The sequence below is a fragment of the Electrona antarctica genome, assembly GCF_951216825.1.
Source record: "Electrona antarctica genome assembly, chromosome: 5".
Classification (NCBI taxonomy): Eukaryota; Metazoa; Chordata; class Actinopteri; order Myctophiformes; family Myctophidae; genus Electrona; species Electrona antarctica.
The window spans coordinates 6,622,537-6,641,650 of NC_136810.1; the positions used below are offsets into that span (position 1 = coordinate 6,622,537).

The 19,114-nt window shown below is 42.2% G+C and overlaps 1 protein-coding gene across 1 annotated transcript; it reads left to right on the forward strand.

Annotated features, from left to right (window-relative positions):
* Window positions 1-332: 332 nt before the first annotated feature.
* On the forward strand, window positions 333-18,293 carry hal (histidine ammonia-lyase). Its single transcript, XM_079500484.1, has 20 exons — window positions 333-717; window positions 1,070-1,130; window positions 2,171-2,198; window positions 2,294-2,368; window positions 2,451-2,523; window positions 2,860-2,926; window positions 3,031-3,068; window positions 3,533-3,658; window positions 4,640-4,779; window positions 4,971-5,018; window positions 5,680-5,827; window positions 7,543-7,638; window positions 8,379-8,437; window positions 9,100-9,180; window positions 9,592-9,657; window positions 9,848-10,013; window positions 12,184-12,318; window positions 13,666-13,774; window positions 13,913-13,982; window positions 17,310-18,293. The coding sequence occupies exons 1-20, from the start codon at window positions 468-470 to the stop codon at window positions 17,445-17,447; spliced, it is 1,974 nt and encodes a 657-aa protein (XP_079356610.1). The 5' UTR covers window positions 333-467; the 3' UTR covers window positions 17,448-18,293.
* The last annotated feature ends 821 nt before the right edge of the window (window positions 18,294-19,114 follow it).

Below are 19,114 nucleotides of genomic sequence, written 5' to 3' on the forward strand. Positions count from 1 at the left end.
AAAACTGGATGATTTAGAAGATTTGTTTTAATTTCGAGGTCAGGCCTAAATGGGTTAATCCTTTGGGAAAGACTCAAGAGAGACAACTTTATATCTGCGTTGTCAAATGTCTAACTACAAAAATATCCTATAGGCCTATTGTTAGACTCGAATATGTTTTCTAAAAGCAGATAATAACAATTACATAATGGTTAGTCAAACTCGTTCCCACTGCACTGAGGTGCACCTTACTGAACCAACTTTACGAACGACCCTTGTAGTGACCCGCGGAAGAGGGACATAACATAACCGAGGTATGTTTGTTGACTCTTGTCGAGGCGTGGTTCCCGAGCATGTGCCTAATTGGTGGGGTACATTTTAGCTGCTGAACGTCGTACCTTGGACCTGGAGAGCGGTGCGTGGTGCTCACTGTGCTCACTCACTCACTCACTCAGTCAGTGGTGCGCGGAATCCTGGCTTGACAAGCAATGCCTCGTTACACGGTCCATATTCGGGATGAGTGGCTGGCAGTTCCCTGTCGAGACACCAGCAACACCATCCAGTGGCTCGGAAACGAGGCCCTCACACGCTATGTGAAAAACAAGCCCGACAACGGAGGCATCACTACTTCCGTAAAGGAGGTTAAGTTTGTTGCAAGAAGGTGCCAGGGATGGGGTCTGTTGGACGCAGATGACACCATCGACGACGTCCTGGAAGATAATGACTTTGTCGAACTTGGTAACTAATTCAAGGCTACGAGACAAATATGCAACGTTGGGGTGATGGTGGTGAATTGATATGTCTCTGTATCCCACCTGTGCGTTATGGTGCGTAATTGCGCAGACTAAAGCCAGCTATATATTGGGATGTGGTACGACCTTGTTGAAGTATAAGTTAGCCAAGTCAGACGAATGGATGACTGAACGTAGCCCCATATGTGCCCTCTCCCTACGCTCATTCTGTAGCTCGGAGCTACAGAATGAGCGTAGGAAGAGGGCACATATGGGGCTAGACTGAACGCTGATATATGTTATTAGCACAAATGTGCTTTATGAGCTTGAGCAATTTGTGCGTTATGTTCTATTTTCAGCCATCGATGGGGACACCATGTCTCCAGACTACATACCATGCCAACCTGGTGTTTCTCACCTGTATCCTTCTGTTTATAACCCTTTTTTGTTAGAATATTTTGTGTCATTGTTGTAATGAGTTATATTTGAAACCACCAATTTCATGCACTGATTATTAAAGCAGCACTATGTTTGATTGATTGATTGATGTATTTATTAACAGTTTGCAGAATTGCAGTGCATTTCAAGTACAACTCAATACAAAAACAGTCAACAGTGAATGCCAGTATGCCACAGACGAAAAACTAAGTCTAAGTCCACACTATTGATCCATAATGTATAAATGATAGATAAGGGGTCAGGACAACGAGGCCTTTTCGTGGAGGGGTCAGAATGAAATTTGGACTTAGACTGTTTTTCGTCTGTGGTACTCTGTGAGTGGACGACATCATAAAGTATGTATCTTTACTCCACGGATTTGAACCCGGTTTCCTTCACAAGTGCTGTCCATTTACCATTGAGCTAGTAGAGCCGACCTGCTTGCTCAGGGGATGTATTGAATCTAGACCAATAGGTCTAGATTCAGATCCTGAACTTTGACACGATCTAAATGTCTCAATAGAAGAGCAGGGAGACTAAATATTATATGACCATGCCAATTGCATGTTACTCTGTATTGTATTTGCATACTCTCCAGTCCATACCACCATACAGATTGCACAAAATTACATTCTATTCATTAAAGGAGCATTCAGTGATTGGGTGATTTTCCCCCACTCGATCATGATTGGAGGAAGGCCCCTCTCATCCTGATTGGATGAAGGCTTTGCCACCCAAAGCCCAAACTGAAACTAGTGTTTTTTGACCCCAGGGGCTCACTGGGGACAGGGAGGAACTCCTTATATGGTCAGCACACTCTAGGAGAATTATCCAGAAAAAAATAAAAAATAAGTGATATTTGAATTAAGTCAAATCACTGAATATACCTTTAAAAAGACAACTTATAATGGTTAACACACTCATACAATACATTCACTCATACAATACATATGTTTTAAGATCTCAGCCATTATGAGAGCATTGTATTTTGATGTGCAATATCCTTAAACTATATCATATAGAACGGCTGCATACAAAGTCCCCGAAGAGGTGAGTGTTGCAGTGTTGCAGAAAAAATGACTATACCACAAAATGTTTGTATTAACCAAGTATGATCATGCATTGTGTGCAACTCCCTGTACTAGTATCTTCACTTGGATGGCAACACCCTCACAGCAACCGATCTGGTTAATCTAGGCAAGGGGCAATACATGATAAAGGTAACAATCGATATGCTTTATATGTTGTCTTCAGTGTCCTATGCTTATAACTGACATAATAGACCCATCCCTCATTTTTCAGCTGACTCCACTAGCCGAATCCAAAGTTGTAAAAGCCAGGGAACTTTTGGACACGATTGTGAAAGAAAACAGAGGTTGGGTTACATCTATTAGGCTCTTGGCCCTTTATTGTAATTATATGCACAGTATTCTGTATTGATACAAAAAACGAATACAACATACTATGGGCTCCATTTTTGTCATAGTTAAAATGGTCAGTCTACAAGCTCACGGCGTGTCGATGTAGATTGGCTAGTTGAACTATTCAAAAATGTTTTTCAAAATAGTAAAAAAAGGCAAAGAAGTTTAGGGATAAGGGGTTTAGCTGTGACGAAAATGGAGCCCTATATCTCTATTAAAAATATATTTAACCACTTTAGCCATATTTGACACATTTTATTTTCTGATCCTGCATTTCTGTCTTTCTATAGTTGTCTATGGAATCACAACAGGCTTTGGCAAATTTGCCAGAACTGTAATTCCTGTCAGTAAGCTGAAGTATGGACTCATATATTTGACTCCTTCTATATTCTATTACATTTTTTGTTGAGAAAATCTGGCATTTATGCACTGATGGAATGTGCTTTTTTTTTTTCCTACAGAGAGCTTCAGGAAAACTTGGTGCGGTCACATTCTGCAGGTAACCTTCTTTTCTCAAAGAAAATACCAACTAACTAACTAACTAACTAACTAACTACTTGCAATAAGCATTAGTCAATTAAAAATAAATATTCCAGTGAATATTGTGTTTAAGCTGGAAGTATTGCAAAGACCAACTGAGCACGCCTCATTAGAGGTTCATCGATCCAGACACTGAGATTTAACCCATTTTGACCTGAGATCAGATTCTAAAAATGTCTTCTACATCCTGACAGTTTTCTGAAAAAGCTATGTTTCTATGTCAGTGGTTCTTTGATTTTCCAAAAATAGCAGACCTACAAGCTCGTGGCGCGCCACTCGGTGGCACGCTATGAGCTTGTAGATCTGCTATTTTTCAATAGCTAAAGCATAACATAATGCTAACACCAAAAGGGGTTCCCGCCCAGTGAAGTTGACAGCGTTGCAGTGTTGTCAGCGTCATCAATACTACACTGTGCTCTGCAGGTGTGGGAAACCCGCTCAGTCCAGAGAGGACCCGCATGCTGTTAGCATTGAGGATCAATGTGATGGCCAAAGGCTACAGTGGAATCTCTCTGGAAACCCTGCATGCCATGATCCAGGCCTTCAATGGTAAGCCTCGTGTACACAATACAATCCTTAGATACAGGTCCATTTGGTCACGTTTCTCTCCAGTGGCGTATCCAGGAATTACGTTTTGGGCAGGCAAGATGCTGTGTTAATTGTCGTCTCCCCGCGCACAATCGTAGCACTAAAGGTTTTCAAAGAGATATACCTGCCAGACGAGCAGGATACAAAGGCTGAAAGGCATGCATTTACATTCCAATGGGTGATTGAGGGTCGCGCTCTACCGCAACGGCCAATCAGCTGTCCACTAATAGTTCTCAGGTCTTGTTTTTGTCGTCCTTTTTTCTCATTATATGGATTTTGGCCAGGTCAGAAATGGATTTGGACAGGCGGACGCCTGCCCTCGCCTTATTGTAGATACGCCTCTGTTTCTCTCTCTGAGGATTTTGCTGTTATGTGTACTCTGCGTCAACCTGCCCTTTACCTCAATTGACTGTTTATCGACTTTAGCTGACTGCAACTATGTTGACCGGCCCATTCCTTCCCTTACTGGTTGATAAAGTGGGCTGCTCACATGTTGGACTGTCCTATATTGTTTTCTACATGCTAAAGTTATAATTTAGTATTTTATTAGATTTATAAGTTAGAATTGTATAGACGTAGGTAGCACATAGCACTCTATAATGTAAACTCATAGCTTCATGCACAGATCATCTGTTAGACAGATATTAGGTTCTTAGCTTGCTTTTGATTCTTGAGGTCTATTTGATGTATTACCTTGTATTGTTCCTGCTTACTGTAAATCACTCTGGATTAAAGAGCGTCTGCTAAATGCCTAAATTGTGAATATTATATATATATATATACACAAGTAACACTAACAAGTAAACTAATTACTTTTAAAACTAAGTAATAAATCATGAGTACTAGCTTGCCCAACATTGTGTGTGACATGTCGCTCAACTAAAACGATGTACTGTATTTAGCTGAAGCATAAATTAAACAAAACTGTGGTTGTCTTTGCAGCATCCTGTCTATCCTTTGTCCCAGAGAAGGGGACAGTCGGTGCCAGTGGAGACCTGGCCCCTCTTTCCCACCTGGCCTTGGGGCTGATGGGGGAAGGTAAAATGTGGTCCCCAAAGAGTGGCTGGGCAGACGCCAAATATGTAAGTATTGTATTTTTTCTACAGTACAATAAGTCACCAGTGAAGACGCCTTGCACAATGCCCCGGCCTTCTGCCTCCTGTTTGGAGTTATAGGACGTGAGGTCCTCCTGTTGGAAAACATGTTTGCTTTTTGATGACCCTTGATGACTTTGGATATATTATTTTCTCTCTGTCCTTTCATTTCTGGCCAGGTCCTGGAGGCCCATGGACTGAAGCCTATCACACTGCAACCTAAAGAGGTAACACTACTTTTATTTTTAATTCAAGTATTTTCACAATTTGGATTGACAAGCATTTATTTTAATTACAGAGTTAAATGGACCAGGTACAGTGGTGGTCTTTGTATTTGCAATCTGCATTATAGACTGTTTTTTAATGAGACTAGGTTGTTGGAATCACATGCACTGAAACAGCACACACACATTCTACATTTCTCCAAACATTTCTTATTTCTCCACTATCTCTTGGGAAACTGTGATTGGGAATGTTCAGGAAATGTTAGGTTCTGACTTGCAGGCGTGCAGATAGGGGGACGGGACGGGGGGGATTCGACCCCCTCAGTTTCATGAGGAGGGGGGATTCCCCCCCCCCCCCCCCCCCCAAAAAAAATGCCTTGTACCGTGGCTGCATGCGTTTTGCTGTGTTGGCAGTGTTTTGCCGTGAAATCCGCAAAAAACGCAGAAAATCTGCGTAATTATGTGCAAAAGTGGGGGGGATATCCCCCCCTCCTCAAGACATTTTTCGCGCACGCTTTGCGCGCACAGATAGCCCCCAAATATGTCCCCCACAGTTATAAAATGCTATCTGCGCCCCTGCTGACTTGTACTGTTGGCCGACTATTCAAAAAAAAGCAATAAATACAATCTCCAAAATACTCAGTCTGCACTCTCTCCTCCATAGGGTCTTGCTCTGATCAACGGGACCCAGATGATCACATCTCTGGGGGCTGAGGCTGTAGAGAGATCCCAGGCTATTGCTCAACAGGCGGACATTGTAGCTGCTCTGACCCTAGAGGTGCTGAAGGGGACCACCAAAGCCTTTGACAGTGGTGAGCAACGGAGGGGCTTAAAGAGATGTTGAACTTTGGTAGAAGCTTGGGTCACAAAGGTCACAAGGTCACAAGATAACTCCAAATATTGTTGTTGTCGTCTTTATCTGCTGCTTCTGTGCTCGAGGAACAGGAAGAAGTGATTCCATTCCCTATAGTTGTATAGTCGAAAGCTCAGATTCTTTATCACATAAACAAACTCACACAAAGCAGATTCAGCCAAATTATAGTATGAAAATGAGTCCTGGTATGTTCTTGTTTTTTGTACATTTTAGCACTATAGCTAAGAATAGATTCTGCCAATATTAAAAAACACAAGTCCCGTTACTTAATTTGGGGAAAGTGAAATAGCTGTTTTCACAATATATTGATGGAAGTTCTCTCTAATAATAGATCACCATTATCACTGTTAACACTTTAAGTGCTGCTGCTGCCAGCGGGGGAAACAAGAACATACCAGCATTCATTTTCATATTGGTTGAATCTTCTTAGTTTGAGTTCATTTATGTGATAATAAAATGTGACAAATTTATTTTTTTCTTTCTTTTTTATATGATGTAAATCTAATCATATAAGTTATACTGCAAGTCAACAAGGTAGAAATCAACAGTTGTGATCCAAATAAAGGTTGACAAGTTAAAAAAAGAAAGAAAGACATTATGTTTATTTGACAAAAGTGTGATTTTGAGAGCTGTATTTGTATTCAATATGTGAATGGAATCACTACTTACTATTCATTATTACACAGCACACAACAGTTAAAGATGATCCACAAAATGTGGTCTATCTTTGCACCGGTAGATACAAGCCCAAGCTTCCTACCAAAGTTCACCCTTGCTTTAAAAACATTTAAACCCACATACTTAGTTGACCAGGGTCCCCCCAGGGCTCTATACCCTTTTCCCCCTCTACACAAAATGTCTCAGCCATAAATAGCCGATCTACAAGCTCCATCTACAAGATCTTGTATTTTCATTGTACAGATATTCTACTGTTAGACGGATGTTCTTAGTTTTCTTAGTTTACCTGTGATCCTTGATGACTATTTCTATGTATTTGATGTCTTACTGTGTGTTTTTCTTGCTTTCTGTAAATCGCTCTGGATTAAGAGCATCTGCTCTTAAATGCCTAAATTGTAAATTGTAGATGGAGCTCGCAAAATGTTTGCCCTAAAATATAGGGACGCTATAGAGCGTCGCAGTCCCGCCCTCTACCATGGACCAGGAAATGATTCTCCGTTCATTTTCCTCATAGACATTTCAGAAAGTATTTATTTAAAGACGTTTACGCCGCGGACAAAGCCAACTCGAGTCGTGACAAATCATGACAACAAACACAATTTTTGGGGCCGAAAAAATAATTAGAAAGAAGAAAAAAACGGCAGGTTACAACACTTTTTTTGTTGTTTTTCTTCTATGTAATTATTTGTTTGGTCCAAAATATTGTGTGTGTTGTCATGATTTGTCGACGCTTAAAAGGTCTTTAAATAAATACTTTACGAAATGTCTATGGGAAAAATGCATTGGGATTCATTTCCTGGGCCTGGCGTCGTCATGACAGGGGGCGGGACTGCGACGCTCTATAGGGTTCATGTGGTTAAATCTCAAATGCTGCACCGGATGATTCATTGGAAATGCATTCTTGAGAATGTAGGATTGTCATGACTCAGGGATGTGTGTCCCATCCTCCATTGTGTTCTCTTCTTCTCTGGACAGACATCCATGCACTGCGGCCCCACCCGGGGCAGATAGAGGTGGCCCAGCGCTTCCGCGCCCTGCTGGACTCGGATCATCACTCCTCGGAGATAGCAGGTCAGATGAAGCGGGATTCAGTGTTGTAGACTTAAGGTGGCCTTACACTAGCCGATTCTTTTCAATCTGAAATCTGATAGCGCCACACACTACAGGATAATCGGAGCGGGGCAGAGCAAATATCAAACATGCTTGATGTTGATCGGGCCGATCCCGATCGCGCTTTGAGCGGCCCCGAGCAGATCGATTGAGTCGGGCACCCCCCGAGCGTCAAAAAATGCCCGATTATCGGCTAGTGTAAGGCCACCTTAAAAGTGGACAAGAGATCCAGTACAAGTCATTTTACACTTGGTTGCATGCTGAAAATATTTTCAGCAAGTGTAATAACACTCATTACGACGGCATCAAGGCCCGCCAAAGTACATTTTACTAAAACTAGACTAACACTAAGACATTCCAGGTGACTAAAATGTGACTAAAACTAAATGAAGTTTCAGTCCAAAGACTATGACTAAACTAAAATCGAAATTTGCTGCCAAAAACAACACTGGCGGGATTCATGGCAGAGGAGAGATGGAACTTCATATAATGAATTATTATAAATGAAATGCATGAACATGTATGCAAGCAACACACCCTCTGGCCTGAAGTTCACTGCAAAATCCTTAAACGTTAATTTAATTTGCCGGGAGATACCTCTGTGTGTCATATAGCAACACAATGTTTTATTTATTTAGGATGTAGGATTCTACTGTGTACATAATGTATCAACTAGGTCTGTGTGTGATTCCTTTTCTCAGAGAGCCACCGATTCTGTGATAGAGTCCAGGATGCCTACACCATGCGCTGCTGTCCTCAGGTAAATTCATACTGCATCACACGATGGTGTCGCTTGCCGACAAGAACATCATGATTCGGGATGCTACATAATGTTAGCTTGAAGATCAGTTCTTGTCGACAAGCAACATACTGTACTACAGATTATAAATTAGTTAAGTGACTTAATTGATATGACCGGCAGCACTCAACCTTTTTTATATATAATTCTACGACTCCACCAAGACAGCATCCATACTTGGCCAATCAATGGCCATGCACAATCTATGTAAAGAGCTTTGGATAAAAGCGCTATATGAATGCACTACCATTTACCATTACTTACCATGGGGATTATTAGTACACTTATGTGCTTCATGCAGTACTACTTATCAACCAGTAGGTGTCCTACTCAATCCCAGGTTTGGAAGCATAGGGACTAGGGAGACCCCCAACCGCTACAGATTGGATAAAATAACAATGTATCCATTCAAATAAATTACGGATCGCAGCTTTAATCCATAGATAGGACTCAATATTACTTGAATATAGGCCAACCACTGTCATATGCAACAACATTACTGAGATAACATTGCTTTTTTCAAAAGCCTGATTGTAAAATGTGCATTTTCTTTATATTGTGTCTCTATACAGGTCCATGGTATTGTAAAATGTGCATTTTCTTTATATTTTGTCTCTATACAGGTCCATGGTATTGCCGTCGATACGATACATTTTGTCAAAAAAATCATCAACACAGAAATCAACAGTGCCACGGACAATCCTGTATCCCTTTGTGACGTTCAAAAACATTTCAATGTAATGCTATTTTAATCCCAAGAGTAGAATGAATAGTGTTATCACTATCATAGTATTGCAGTCATAGTATGGGCAGTATTATGCATGTCTTAAGTACCAGGTCTTATTACCTAACTTAACTTATTACCTGGAGGCGTGATCAATGCCATTTGGCTATTCTGAGTGGCCAAACAGCATTGACCACGCCTCCAGGTCTTAAGTTAAGTCGTAAGACCTGGTACTTAAGACACGCATAATACTGCCCTTAGTCTCTCGAGACGGGCTGTTTTCCCTTTGTTTTGCCAATGGGTTCCCAGATTGCCGCAGTCTAAAGTTACAGTACCTCTATAGGCCATCCATATCCATAAGTAGCAATTATATTTTTAACGGCTGCATAAGATGGTGTTTGCAGACAGAGGAGAGACCATCTCAGGAGGCAATTTCCACGGCGAATACCCAGCTAAGGTTAGTATTTTATATTATTTGTATGTATGTATGTATGTATGTATGTATGTATGTATGTATGTATGTATGTATGTGATGTGATGTGATGTGATGTGATGTGATGTGATGTGATGTGATGTGATGTGATGTGATATGGAAAATATATGTTCCCTCGATTCTCACCCACATATTTAATCACGTCCATTCTTAGGCTCTGGACTTCTTGGCCATTGGAGTCCACGAGCTGGGCTCCATCAGCGAGCGGAGGATTGAGAGGTTGTGCAACCCCTCTCTGAGTGAGCTGCCTGCGTTCCTGGTCAGCGAGGGTGGACTCAACTCTGGCTTCATGATCGCCCACTGCACCGCCGCTGCCCTGGGTATGTACTGTATGTGTACTGTATGCCAGCCATCTTCAGCAGTACAGCCCTCGTGTTTCAATACACATAGACTCCTCTTTGTCTTTATTTGTAGGTTGTTTGTGGCAACAAGTGAAATTTCGCTTTCACAAAAAAGCACATATAATTGGAAATATAGCTGCAAGCAGCGATAAGGCGGGATCAAGCAGGAAGGCAATAAGAACAGCTAGAACTCGACTCGGCCGGTCGAGTTTTAGCACCATGCCACGCTATCTAGGTGGCCAGTTGTCCAGGTGGCCACTTGTCCAGGTGTCTGTCTGTCTGTCTGTCTGTCTGTCTGTCTGTCTGTCTGTCTGTCTGTCTGTCTGTCTGTCTGTCTGTCTGTCTGTCTGTCTGTCTGTCTGTCAATAAATTGTAATATTGCAACAGAACATTTAAAAAACACAACACGACATCTAGTCCATGGGCCAGACCAGATATTGGTACCATTTGAGTTGGCATAGGCCTAATACTAAAATGCTTATAGGCTGAATACAAGTAAATTAATATAGCGTTTAATATTAGGAGTAGCTTTTAATATTTATTGGACAGTTTTTTATTTACCCTATTAGCATATACATTGTTTACAAAAAGCACACATACTGCCAATATCATATTACCTAGGGAAATTCAAAAGGTAATGAAAGCCATGTTTTTGAATTTGATTACACATTTTGTTGTTTTGAAAAAAGAAAGACAATCATCTGCGTGTTTGACCGGCATTATACGCCAAGGTAGTAGAAATAGTGTGAAATAGTATGACGAGTTCAAAAGAACACTGTCATCAGGATTTGATTCATGCTTCTAGAGAAGGCAACTGGATGTTGTAACATTGTAAAGCGCTTTGAGCACTTGGAAAAGCGCTATAAAATGCAATTCATTATGCATGCACGGTTACTGTACTTCATTTACTGTGTTTTTCATCTAATTGCCTCAATTTAAGACCTTATGATTTGCTCCGCCATGACTTTGCGCGCACACACACTCACACACTCACACATACAGTACACATTACACATACACATACACATACACATTCACACGCACGCACGCACGCACGCACGCACGCACGCACGCTCTCAGAGTTCTAGACAGCTGGCCCTTTGGTACCACACTGTAAAAATCGAACATAAAAGTCATACATCATTTAAAATCCAGTGTTAGACTTCTGTGTAAAATTGCCCACTCAAGGGCACTCAAAAATGTCCGGAAGCGCTTTGCGAGCAGTGGAGCAATCAACACCATGGGTGACTAATGACTATTGAAAGACGTTGAAAAGCCTATTGTGGAGGAAATCATAATTGGTCTTGGACAATGGAGCAATCAGATGAAAAACACAATTTGTATGATTGTGGAAAAGTAGTAGTGACGTCAAGGCAATTTTATGAGCTGAGAAAGCTAGCGGGATTGTTCATTATGTAGCACATGATCTGAAATGTACTACAGTATGTTGAAGGAGAGATCATAAGATTCAAAAAGAAAAGACGAGAGTCACCCACCATATATGGAGATCTAAGGGTGGCAGTGGGGGCAGTGTCTTGAGTGTACAGGGTTTGATGAGGGCCCAGGCAGGGCCTGGTGTTCATTTCGGGACTGTTGAGAACTCGTCGGCTGACGGGCGCTAACCTGACTCTGCCAGATTGCGGCAGTAAGTTTCGTGGAACGGGCCGTTGAAAGTGGTTAAGTCTGTCTTTGGGTTTTATAAATATTTAGCCAATGTTAAAATATTAACAAGAGCTTCAAATAAGAACTACACTGGATCCATTGGAACACCATGTGGCTTTTTGTCAATTTCCTGAAAAGTAATATGGTTTTGGACGTACAGCACGTGGTTCCCACCCGACAGGGACTACATACACTGTATTACACAGTTCATTGATCACATCTGTGACTGCACTACTAAAGGTTAGCCGATATGTTAGCCTCTCCGTCCACCTTAGACAACTAGTAGGCTAATGATTACAAAACAAATATCGCAATGTTTATTTAGCAAAATAGTCTTGCCTGTATTTTTGTATATATGTTGTGTGAGGGTGCTGGGGGTGTGGCTTGAAGGGGGTGTGGCTACCCCAGACCCCCCCCCCCACTCCAATGTTGACAACCCTGAGCACAGTACATTCAGCAACAATGACCTGTTTCCTCCTGTGTCTAGTTTCAGAGAACAAGGTGCTGTGCCACCCGTCTTCAGTGGACTCCCTGTCCACCAGTGCTGCCACAGAGGATCATGTGTCCATGGGAGGCTGGGCTGCCAGGAAGGCCTTGAGGGTGGTGGAGCATGTGGAGCAAAGTAACACGCACGCACGCACGCACGCACGCACGCACGCACGCACGCACGCACGCACGCACGCACACACACACACACACACACACACACACACACACACACACACACACACACACACACACACACACACAGTTAAACCTGTGTGAGAAGAGATTTGTGTTCTCACAAGCTCACAAAGCTGAAACCACAAGTAGCTGATTAATAACTGATTCACCAAGTGGCGCGCTACGAGCTTGTAGGTCTGCTATTTTTGCAAAATCGTGAAAATATTATTTCGATGTCAGGCTTAAATGGGTTAATATCTGACTAAATGAGGAATTGACTTTTTATCCTCTCAAATCTGATTTATATTGTAATCCAACGTAATGTTAACATTACGTTGAACCTCTGTGAAGTCGTCCTTTCTTCCTAAACAAACAACAACAGACAGCGTGTAATGTTGTGGATATCACAGTGTTGAGTCATCAGTGTAAACACAATAATGTAGCTGTCAGCTTTCTTGTGACAGAGCGTAACGTCCAGTTCTTTGGATCCTGTGTAATCAATGGGAATTGACATTTGACTTTAGACATTAACTACACAGCAAACAGTTAATTTAAGTGTAAAAATCACCACCCTGTGAAGTGAGTCTAACCCATGTTGATTATGTGATGTAATGGTGATGTAAAACAAATGGTGCAAACACAAACATTAAACACCATTAATTAACAATAAAGAGACATTATGACGTAAATTACACATTATGATGTACATTTTCCCTTCATTGTCAATGGCGTTTACAAAACAAACATTGAAATAAAGACAAACATTAAACCTGTGTATAGGAGGGGCTATAGCAGCCCTCAAATATGGACCTGGCAGTTACTGGTCCATCTTTACACTTTCAGAGTTAAATATTAACACGTAGGATAGGCCTTTTTCATAGCAGCCATATTGACATTTGTGTAATGTTAGGTAATACCAATGACTCTCTAACAGTACGTTTTTACAGCGGGCGACAGCCAGACACATTTTCCAGAAGTGCATTATTTGTCTATGGGACCTGGCGACTACCGGCGATAGCAGGCGAACGGGCGAAGTTGGCGGAACAACGTCGCCCGAAAAGATAAAAACAATTCATCTTTTCGGGCGATGACGGGCGATTCGATTCTGCTCAAACAGTATCAGGGTACATGTATTGTGCATGTTGGCTCTGCTACACTAAATGGAACAGAGCCTTAATTAGTAACACCTACAGGATGTAACACACACAACTATTTATGTCAATATGACTGCCGGGGAAAAGGTCTGTTTCATGGCTTATATAAATGCATTCATCAGAAACTCAACTGATCAATTTTCTCTAATCAGTTCTAGCTATAGAGCTGCTAGCGGCGTGCCAGGGCATCGAGTTCCTCCGCCCCCTGCGTACCACCACTCCGCTGGAGAAGGTCTATGACCTTGTGCGCAGCGTGGTCAAGTAAGTTAAATATATGCGGCCAAGGTACACACACACGTTTCTGTTCTCTGAAATGATGTGCAGCATGGTTAATATTTATCCACTGTTCTTTCTCTGCTCCCTCTCTTGTCAAATGATCTAACGTGGGTTCACACACAGGCCCTGGCTCAAGGACAGATTCATGTCCCCCGACATCGAGGCAGTTCATCGTCTCCTCCTTGACCAGAAGGCAAGTGTTAACTTTGACCGGGGTACCGCAGGGTTCTATACTAGGCCCACTAGTGTTTCCCTCTGCACCAAATGTCTTTGCTGGAACTGTTGCCCCCTGTGACCTGGCTCCGGATAGGCATGGCTGTTTGAAAAGTATTCGGACAGAACAGATCATCTGAGCCCAAATCGAGAGGTTTAAGATTTGGGGCTCCATTTTCGTTACTGCTAAACCCCTTATCCCTTTTTTTTACTATTTTGCAAAACATTTTTGAATAGTTAAAATGGCCAGTCTACAAACTCACAACGTGTCAATGTAGATTGGCTAGTTGAACTATTCAAAAATGTTTTTCCAAATAGTAAAAAAAGGCAAAGAAGTTCAGGGATAAGGGGTTTAGCGGTGACGAAAATGGAGCCCTTGATCTTTGAACCCCTCACACTACAGGATAATCTGGCCAAATAGTCACTCCTGATTGTCCCAACCCAAATTTACCCCGATTATCTAGCTGTTAATTATCTAGACTCCGTCTCTGTGGACACAATGCTATACAGAGTCAAATTCTCAAATTAAATGGTAGATCTGTAGCTTCTGGCAGTGCCACTTTTTAACCAGTAGGTGTCCTTCAGGGTCTGTATTTCTCAATTGGGAGACTCTCCTCCAACCACTGCAAATGTGCCAGTTATATAAGAGAATAATAAATAATCGCTCGCACACTGAGGGCTACAATGCAACAGATGCTTTATTGCACAAAATTAATCTGTAATATTATTATACAGTAAGACGCCCTGAGGGCGAGAAGCTGAAAACAACAGAGCTTCTTAATACGGCACAGTTGAGAAGCAGGAGTTAAACTATTCTGGTGTCAGTGTGGTCAGATGTAGTTGCTGACCAGCTCCATAAATGCAGATCTAGTATGTCAAACCATGTATGGCTATCCAGGGTTTGATGATGTCAGTGTCGTGATCTTCATATATGGAGATTCAGGTGATGATAGTCAGCTCCACATATGGAGATCCATGTGTTGTACCAACTTGGTTCATTTGCAAGTGTGACTCACACCGCAGCAACCACACTGGTTATCATGAGACTGTCACAATACGGCCATATATGGACATTCATGGACATTGATGACATCAGGGATCTCCATATATGGGCATTGTCTGGGACAGAGCTGTAGAAGAAGAGAGTCGCGACACGCAAAGTGGGGTGCTATGGGCTATAGTTCCGAACATTGGAACTATCCCATTGAGATAGAATGAGTACTTCTGCATTCCATTGTTACAATGGGAGTCAACACTAGGGCATTCACTAAAAAAATCGATGCATCGATTTATCGATGTCATTAACACAAGTCGATTCAGATTAGGAGAAGTAGAAAGTTGAAAAAAAAAAATCAATTGTTTTCCCCATATCATATTTTTTGCTCTATGTGTGCGTGTGTACATAATTAAAACTGTAGCATTGATTATTGTCACGGACAGAAGTCATTATTTCCCTTTGCATGCATATACGCACCGGAGCGCACTCGCCTATTAGTTTGCATTGCATTCAGAACGCGCCCTTAATTAAAAACCAACTGCAGCTGTGTATGTGGCTCTCAGCGGTGTCCCACTATTGACTGGCTGAATTTGAACTGTGCTGTGTCAGAGAAGTAACAGATAGAAGCGCGCAAACTTTATCCCCAAACGACATCCCCCCACCTCCGTGCTGGAAATAAAACGTCTGGATTTCCGAGGCTACATCCGTGCTGACGCAATGACTGTCCTGTTTCTGGTTTAGCTTTACGCGCGGGGTGCGGGGCTCATGAATCTCTCCATCTCCGGTCAGTGCGGGTTGTTGTTTATTTGCATGGCTCAGAAAATAAGTAACAAACTAACATGAGAACGTTATCGAGTTGTTGGAGGAGGAGAAGGTTCACGTGGAAGGTAATACAGATTGTATTCTAATGATGTGCCAAACTGCTGCTGGCTGCTGTAATGTTAATATATAGACCTATGTTTTCTATATTGTGTTCTGAAGGTCGGGCTGCTGTACTGCCACTAGTGTTAATGTTATATTTTGTATTGTGTCCTCGGGCCGATGTGCTGCGCTGCTGCTGGCGCTGTGTGCCAATTATGCCCCCTCTCCTGTTGTGTTCTCTTTTCTGGTCTGTGTACCAGTGTGCGACGCACACTTGCGTGTGTGCCTGCACTGTTTAGTATTTACTATTACAGTTTTATAATAATAATAATAATAATAACTTGGATTTATATAGCGCCTTTCAAGAAACGCTTTACAAAACAAAAAACAAAACAAACAAACTAGTTGCCAAAAGCCAGAGTGAACAAAAGTCTCTTCAGTGCAGACTTGAAAGAGTCCAATGTAGGAGTCTGGCGAATCTCCAAGGGGAGAGAGTTCCAGAGGGCAGGGGCTGCCACATAGAAGGCTCTATCACCGAGGGTCCGCCTTTTTGCGTGACGGATGGTGAGGAGTTCCATGTCAGAAGACCTCAGGTTCTGCTCAGGGGTGTAGTCCTTGAGGAGGTCTGTCAAATACTGTGGGGCATGGAGGGATTTGTAGGTGAGGAGGAGCAGTTTGTAGTTTATGCGGAACTTGACCGGGAGCCAGTGGAGGTGTTTGAGGGTGGGGGTGATGTGCAGCCGAGTTTTGCACGTACTGCAATCTGTCAAGGGACTTCTTGGGGAGGCCGAGCAGAACACCATTGCAATAATCCAGCCGGGAGGAGATGAAAGTCTGGGAGTGAGGGGCGGAGTCTGGAAATGTTTTTGAGGTGGAAGAAGGCAGATTTAGTAACAGATTTGATGTGGGATTGAAAGGAGAGGGTAGAGTCCTGTTTTGATAATCAGCGCTTTGCCATAGATGATACGTCATAAACTGTGCCATATTGGAGAGGCCACTGTGTGTGTGCGCAGTGCTCTGTAGGCCCCGTAGTTGAGCGCACGCAGCCGCCCCTGTTAAGGTCCCCCCCCGTCATAAAACGATAAATCGACTCAACTTCGACTTTACTGTCCGACAAGCCGACTTGGAAAAATCTCAAGACGTTAATGCCCTAGTCCACGCTAGTGTCGTCACTCTCATACTAGATCACGTTGTTCTGGGAATTCCCATATTCCCATATATGGGCTTAATATTGATGACATCAGGGATCTCCATATATGGGCATGGGTGTAAAACAGGTCCATTTTACACTCCCATGACTAAAGCTGGAATCCTGAAATTAATGAATGCAAATTAATTGCATGGGGGGGAAAAATGCGTCCAGTGTGTAAGGATTTTACAGTGTAAACAAACATACATAAAAGAAAGTAGAGTTTGTTGCTAATGTGTTAATATTTCTATCCATTTCAGGTGTGGCAGGTTGCCAAACCTTACATTGATAAGTATGAGACAGAGTATATTCCTGAGTCTCGTCCTATCTCACCCACTGCCTTCTCCCTGGAGTCCCCAGCATCGCCACGGAAACGCCTTCGCCATGAGTGCAAATAAAGGCATATTTCTGGGAAAATAATATTCATTGCCAAAAATGTTGCTTAACAAGACTCAATAAGGTTCAAACTGTTTTAATGACTAAAGTGACTATTGTCAAATATGCAATGTTGTTATCATGCGGTGCCAGATTTATAGGAGTTGAGGCCTCTGGGCTAGAGTAATTTTGGAACCCCCACCTGGTCCCTTATGGCCGCGTGGCTGGCATTCGTTTGAGCCACATTCTTTTGGGGGGGAAGCAGCAAAATCACCCTAATAAAACTAAATATACCATAACTAAAAGCCCCATACACACTGTAGGACTTTTATAGTTGTCGGGGAGTCATCAGATCGTTATGTATTTCACACTAGGAGTCTTTTTAAAATCGGCTGTCATTATATCTTTGTGGCTTTCACACTAAACGATTGATCGCCAACTAGGGCATTAGTCGACTAGTAAATCCACTAGTCGACCTTGTTGGTACTAGTTGACTAGTTGATTTTTTCCCCCCGATTTTGTAGGCCTCAAGATCAGGTAGATTATAGTTATAGTCACCAATGTACACAGTTTTAAAATGTACAAATATTTATTTCTGAAAAAAGAATAAAATAATAGGTAATAATAGGTAGTTAAAAAACTAGTCGACTGACTAGTAAACTAGGCAACTAGTCAACTAGTAAAAATGACTAGAAGTGAATGCCCTATCGCCGACTAGGGATCACACACTGCAAGAGTACCAAGATGCGATCCAGACCCGGTTACATATAGGCTACATTTGTTTTTTATTTCAATTCATTTTGACCTGGACGGTCGTACGTGCAGGATCTCAAGACTGACACAGGATTTCTCTCTCTCTCTGCCCGAGCACACACACAGAATACACAGTGCGAAATGTAGAGCAGACAGGACGCAAAATCTTGATTTTCATTAAATAATTCTCGGTCTCTCTCCGTATGTGCATGCACACGCGCGCACACACACACACACACACACACACACACACACACACACACACACACACACACACACACACACACACGCTCACGTGGTAAAATGTTCGTGCTGCAGCATAGATTCCAACGCGGTTTTATCAACATTATTCAAGTGAGATGCGTTGGTATTATACCTATTTAACAGCAATAGGCCAATTAGGCTAATATAGCTACCAATAGCCTTTCACACGCAGCGAGCAAAACCTTGGCGATCAAAGCCCGATCTTGTGTCCGTTTAAGGGTTTTGTCAGTGAGCGCCAAAAAAGCTCCCCGGCAGCATAATCGGAGCAAATATTGTGTAGTGTAGGGGGCCTAAACGCAAATCTCTTGAATTGGATTGCAATACTTTACAATTTCATCATTAAAGTTGGGGGCTCCTTGGCTGCAGCCCATCCTAGCCCCGTGGTAAATCCGGCCCTGGTTGTTCACACACTGATTGACCTAATGTTTGATTTTTTATTTTACTTAAAAAAAATATATATATATATATTAATTATATAACAATATATAAATAAGGTCTTACTAGTAACGGCCAAGCTACACCAGGCTTTTCTTGCGCGTTTTCTCCCGCGCATGCGTTTAATTTAGGTCCAGTCCTATTTTAAAAAACGCACGCGCGGGCAAACGCGCGAGAAAAGCCTGGTGTAGCTTGGCCGTAAGACCAAGAGGGATTCATGACTAGTATTTATCTTAAC

Excerpts from the sequence above, each read along its gene's own strand:
- hal (XM_079500484.1), top strand. The coding sequence starts at position 468 with ATGCCTCGTTACACGGTCCATATTCGGGATGAGTGGCTGGCAGTTCCC. Across the intron at positions 2,524-2,859 it reads GATTGTGAAAGAAAACAGAG|TTGTCTATGGAATCACAACA; the intron begins GTTGGGTTACAT and ends GTCTTTCTATAG. Across the intron at positions 3,069-3,532 it reads GGTGCGGTCACATTCTGCAG|GTGTGGGAAACCCGCTCAGT; the intron begins GTAACCTTCTTT and ends TGTGCTCTGCAG.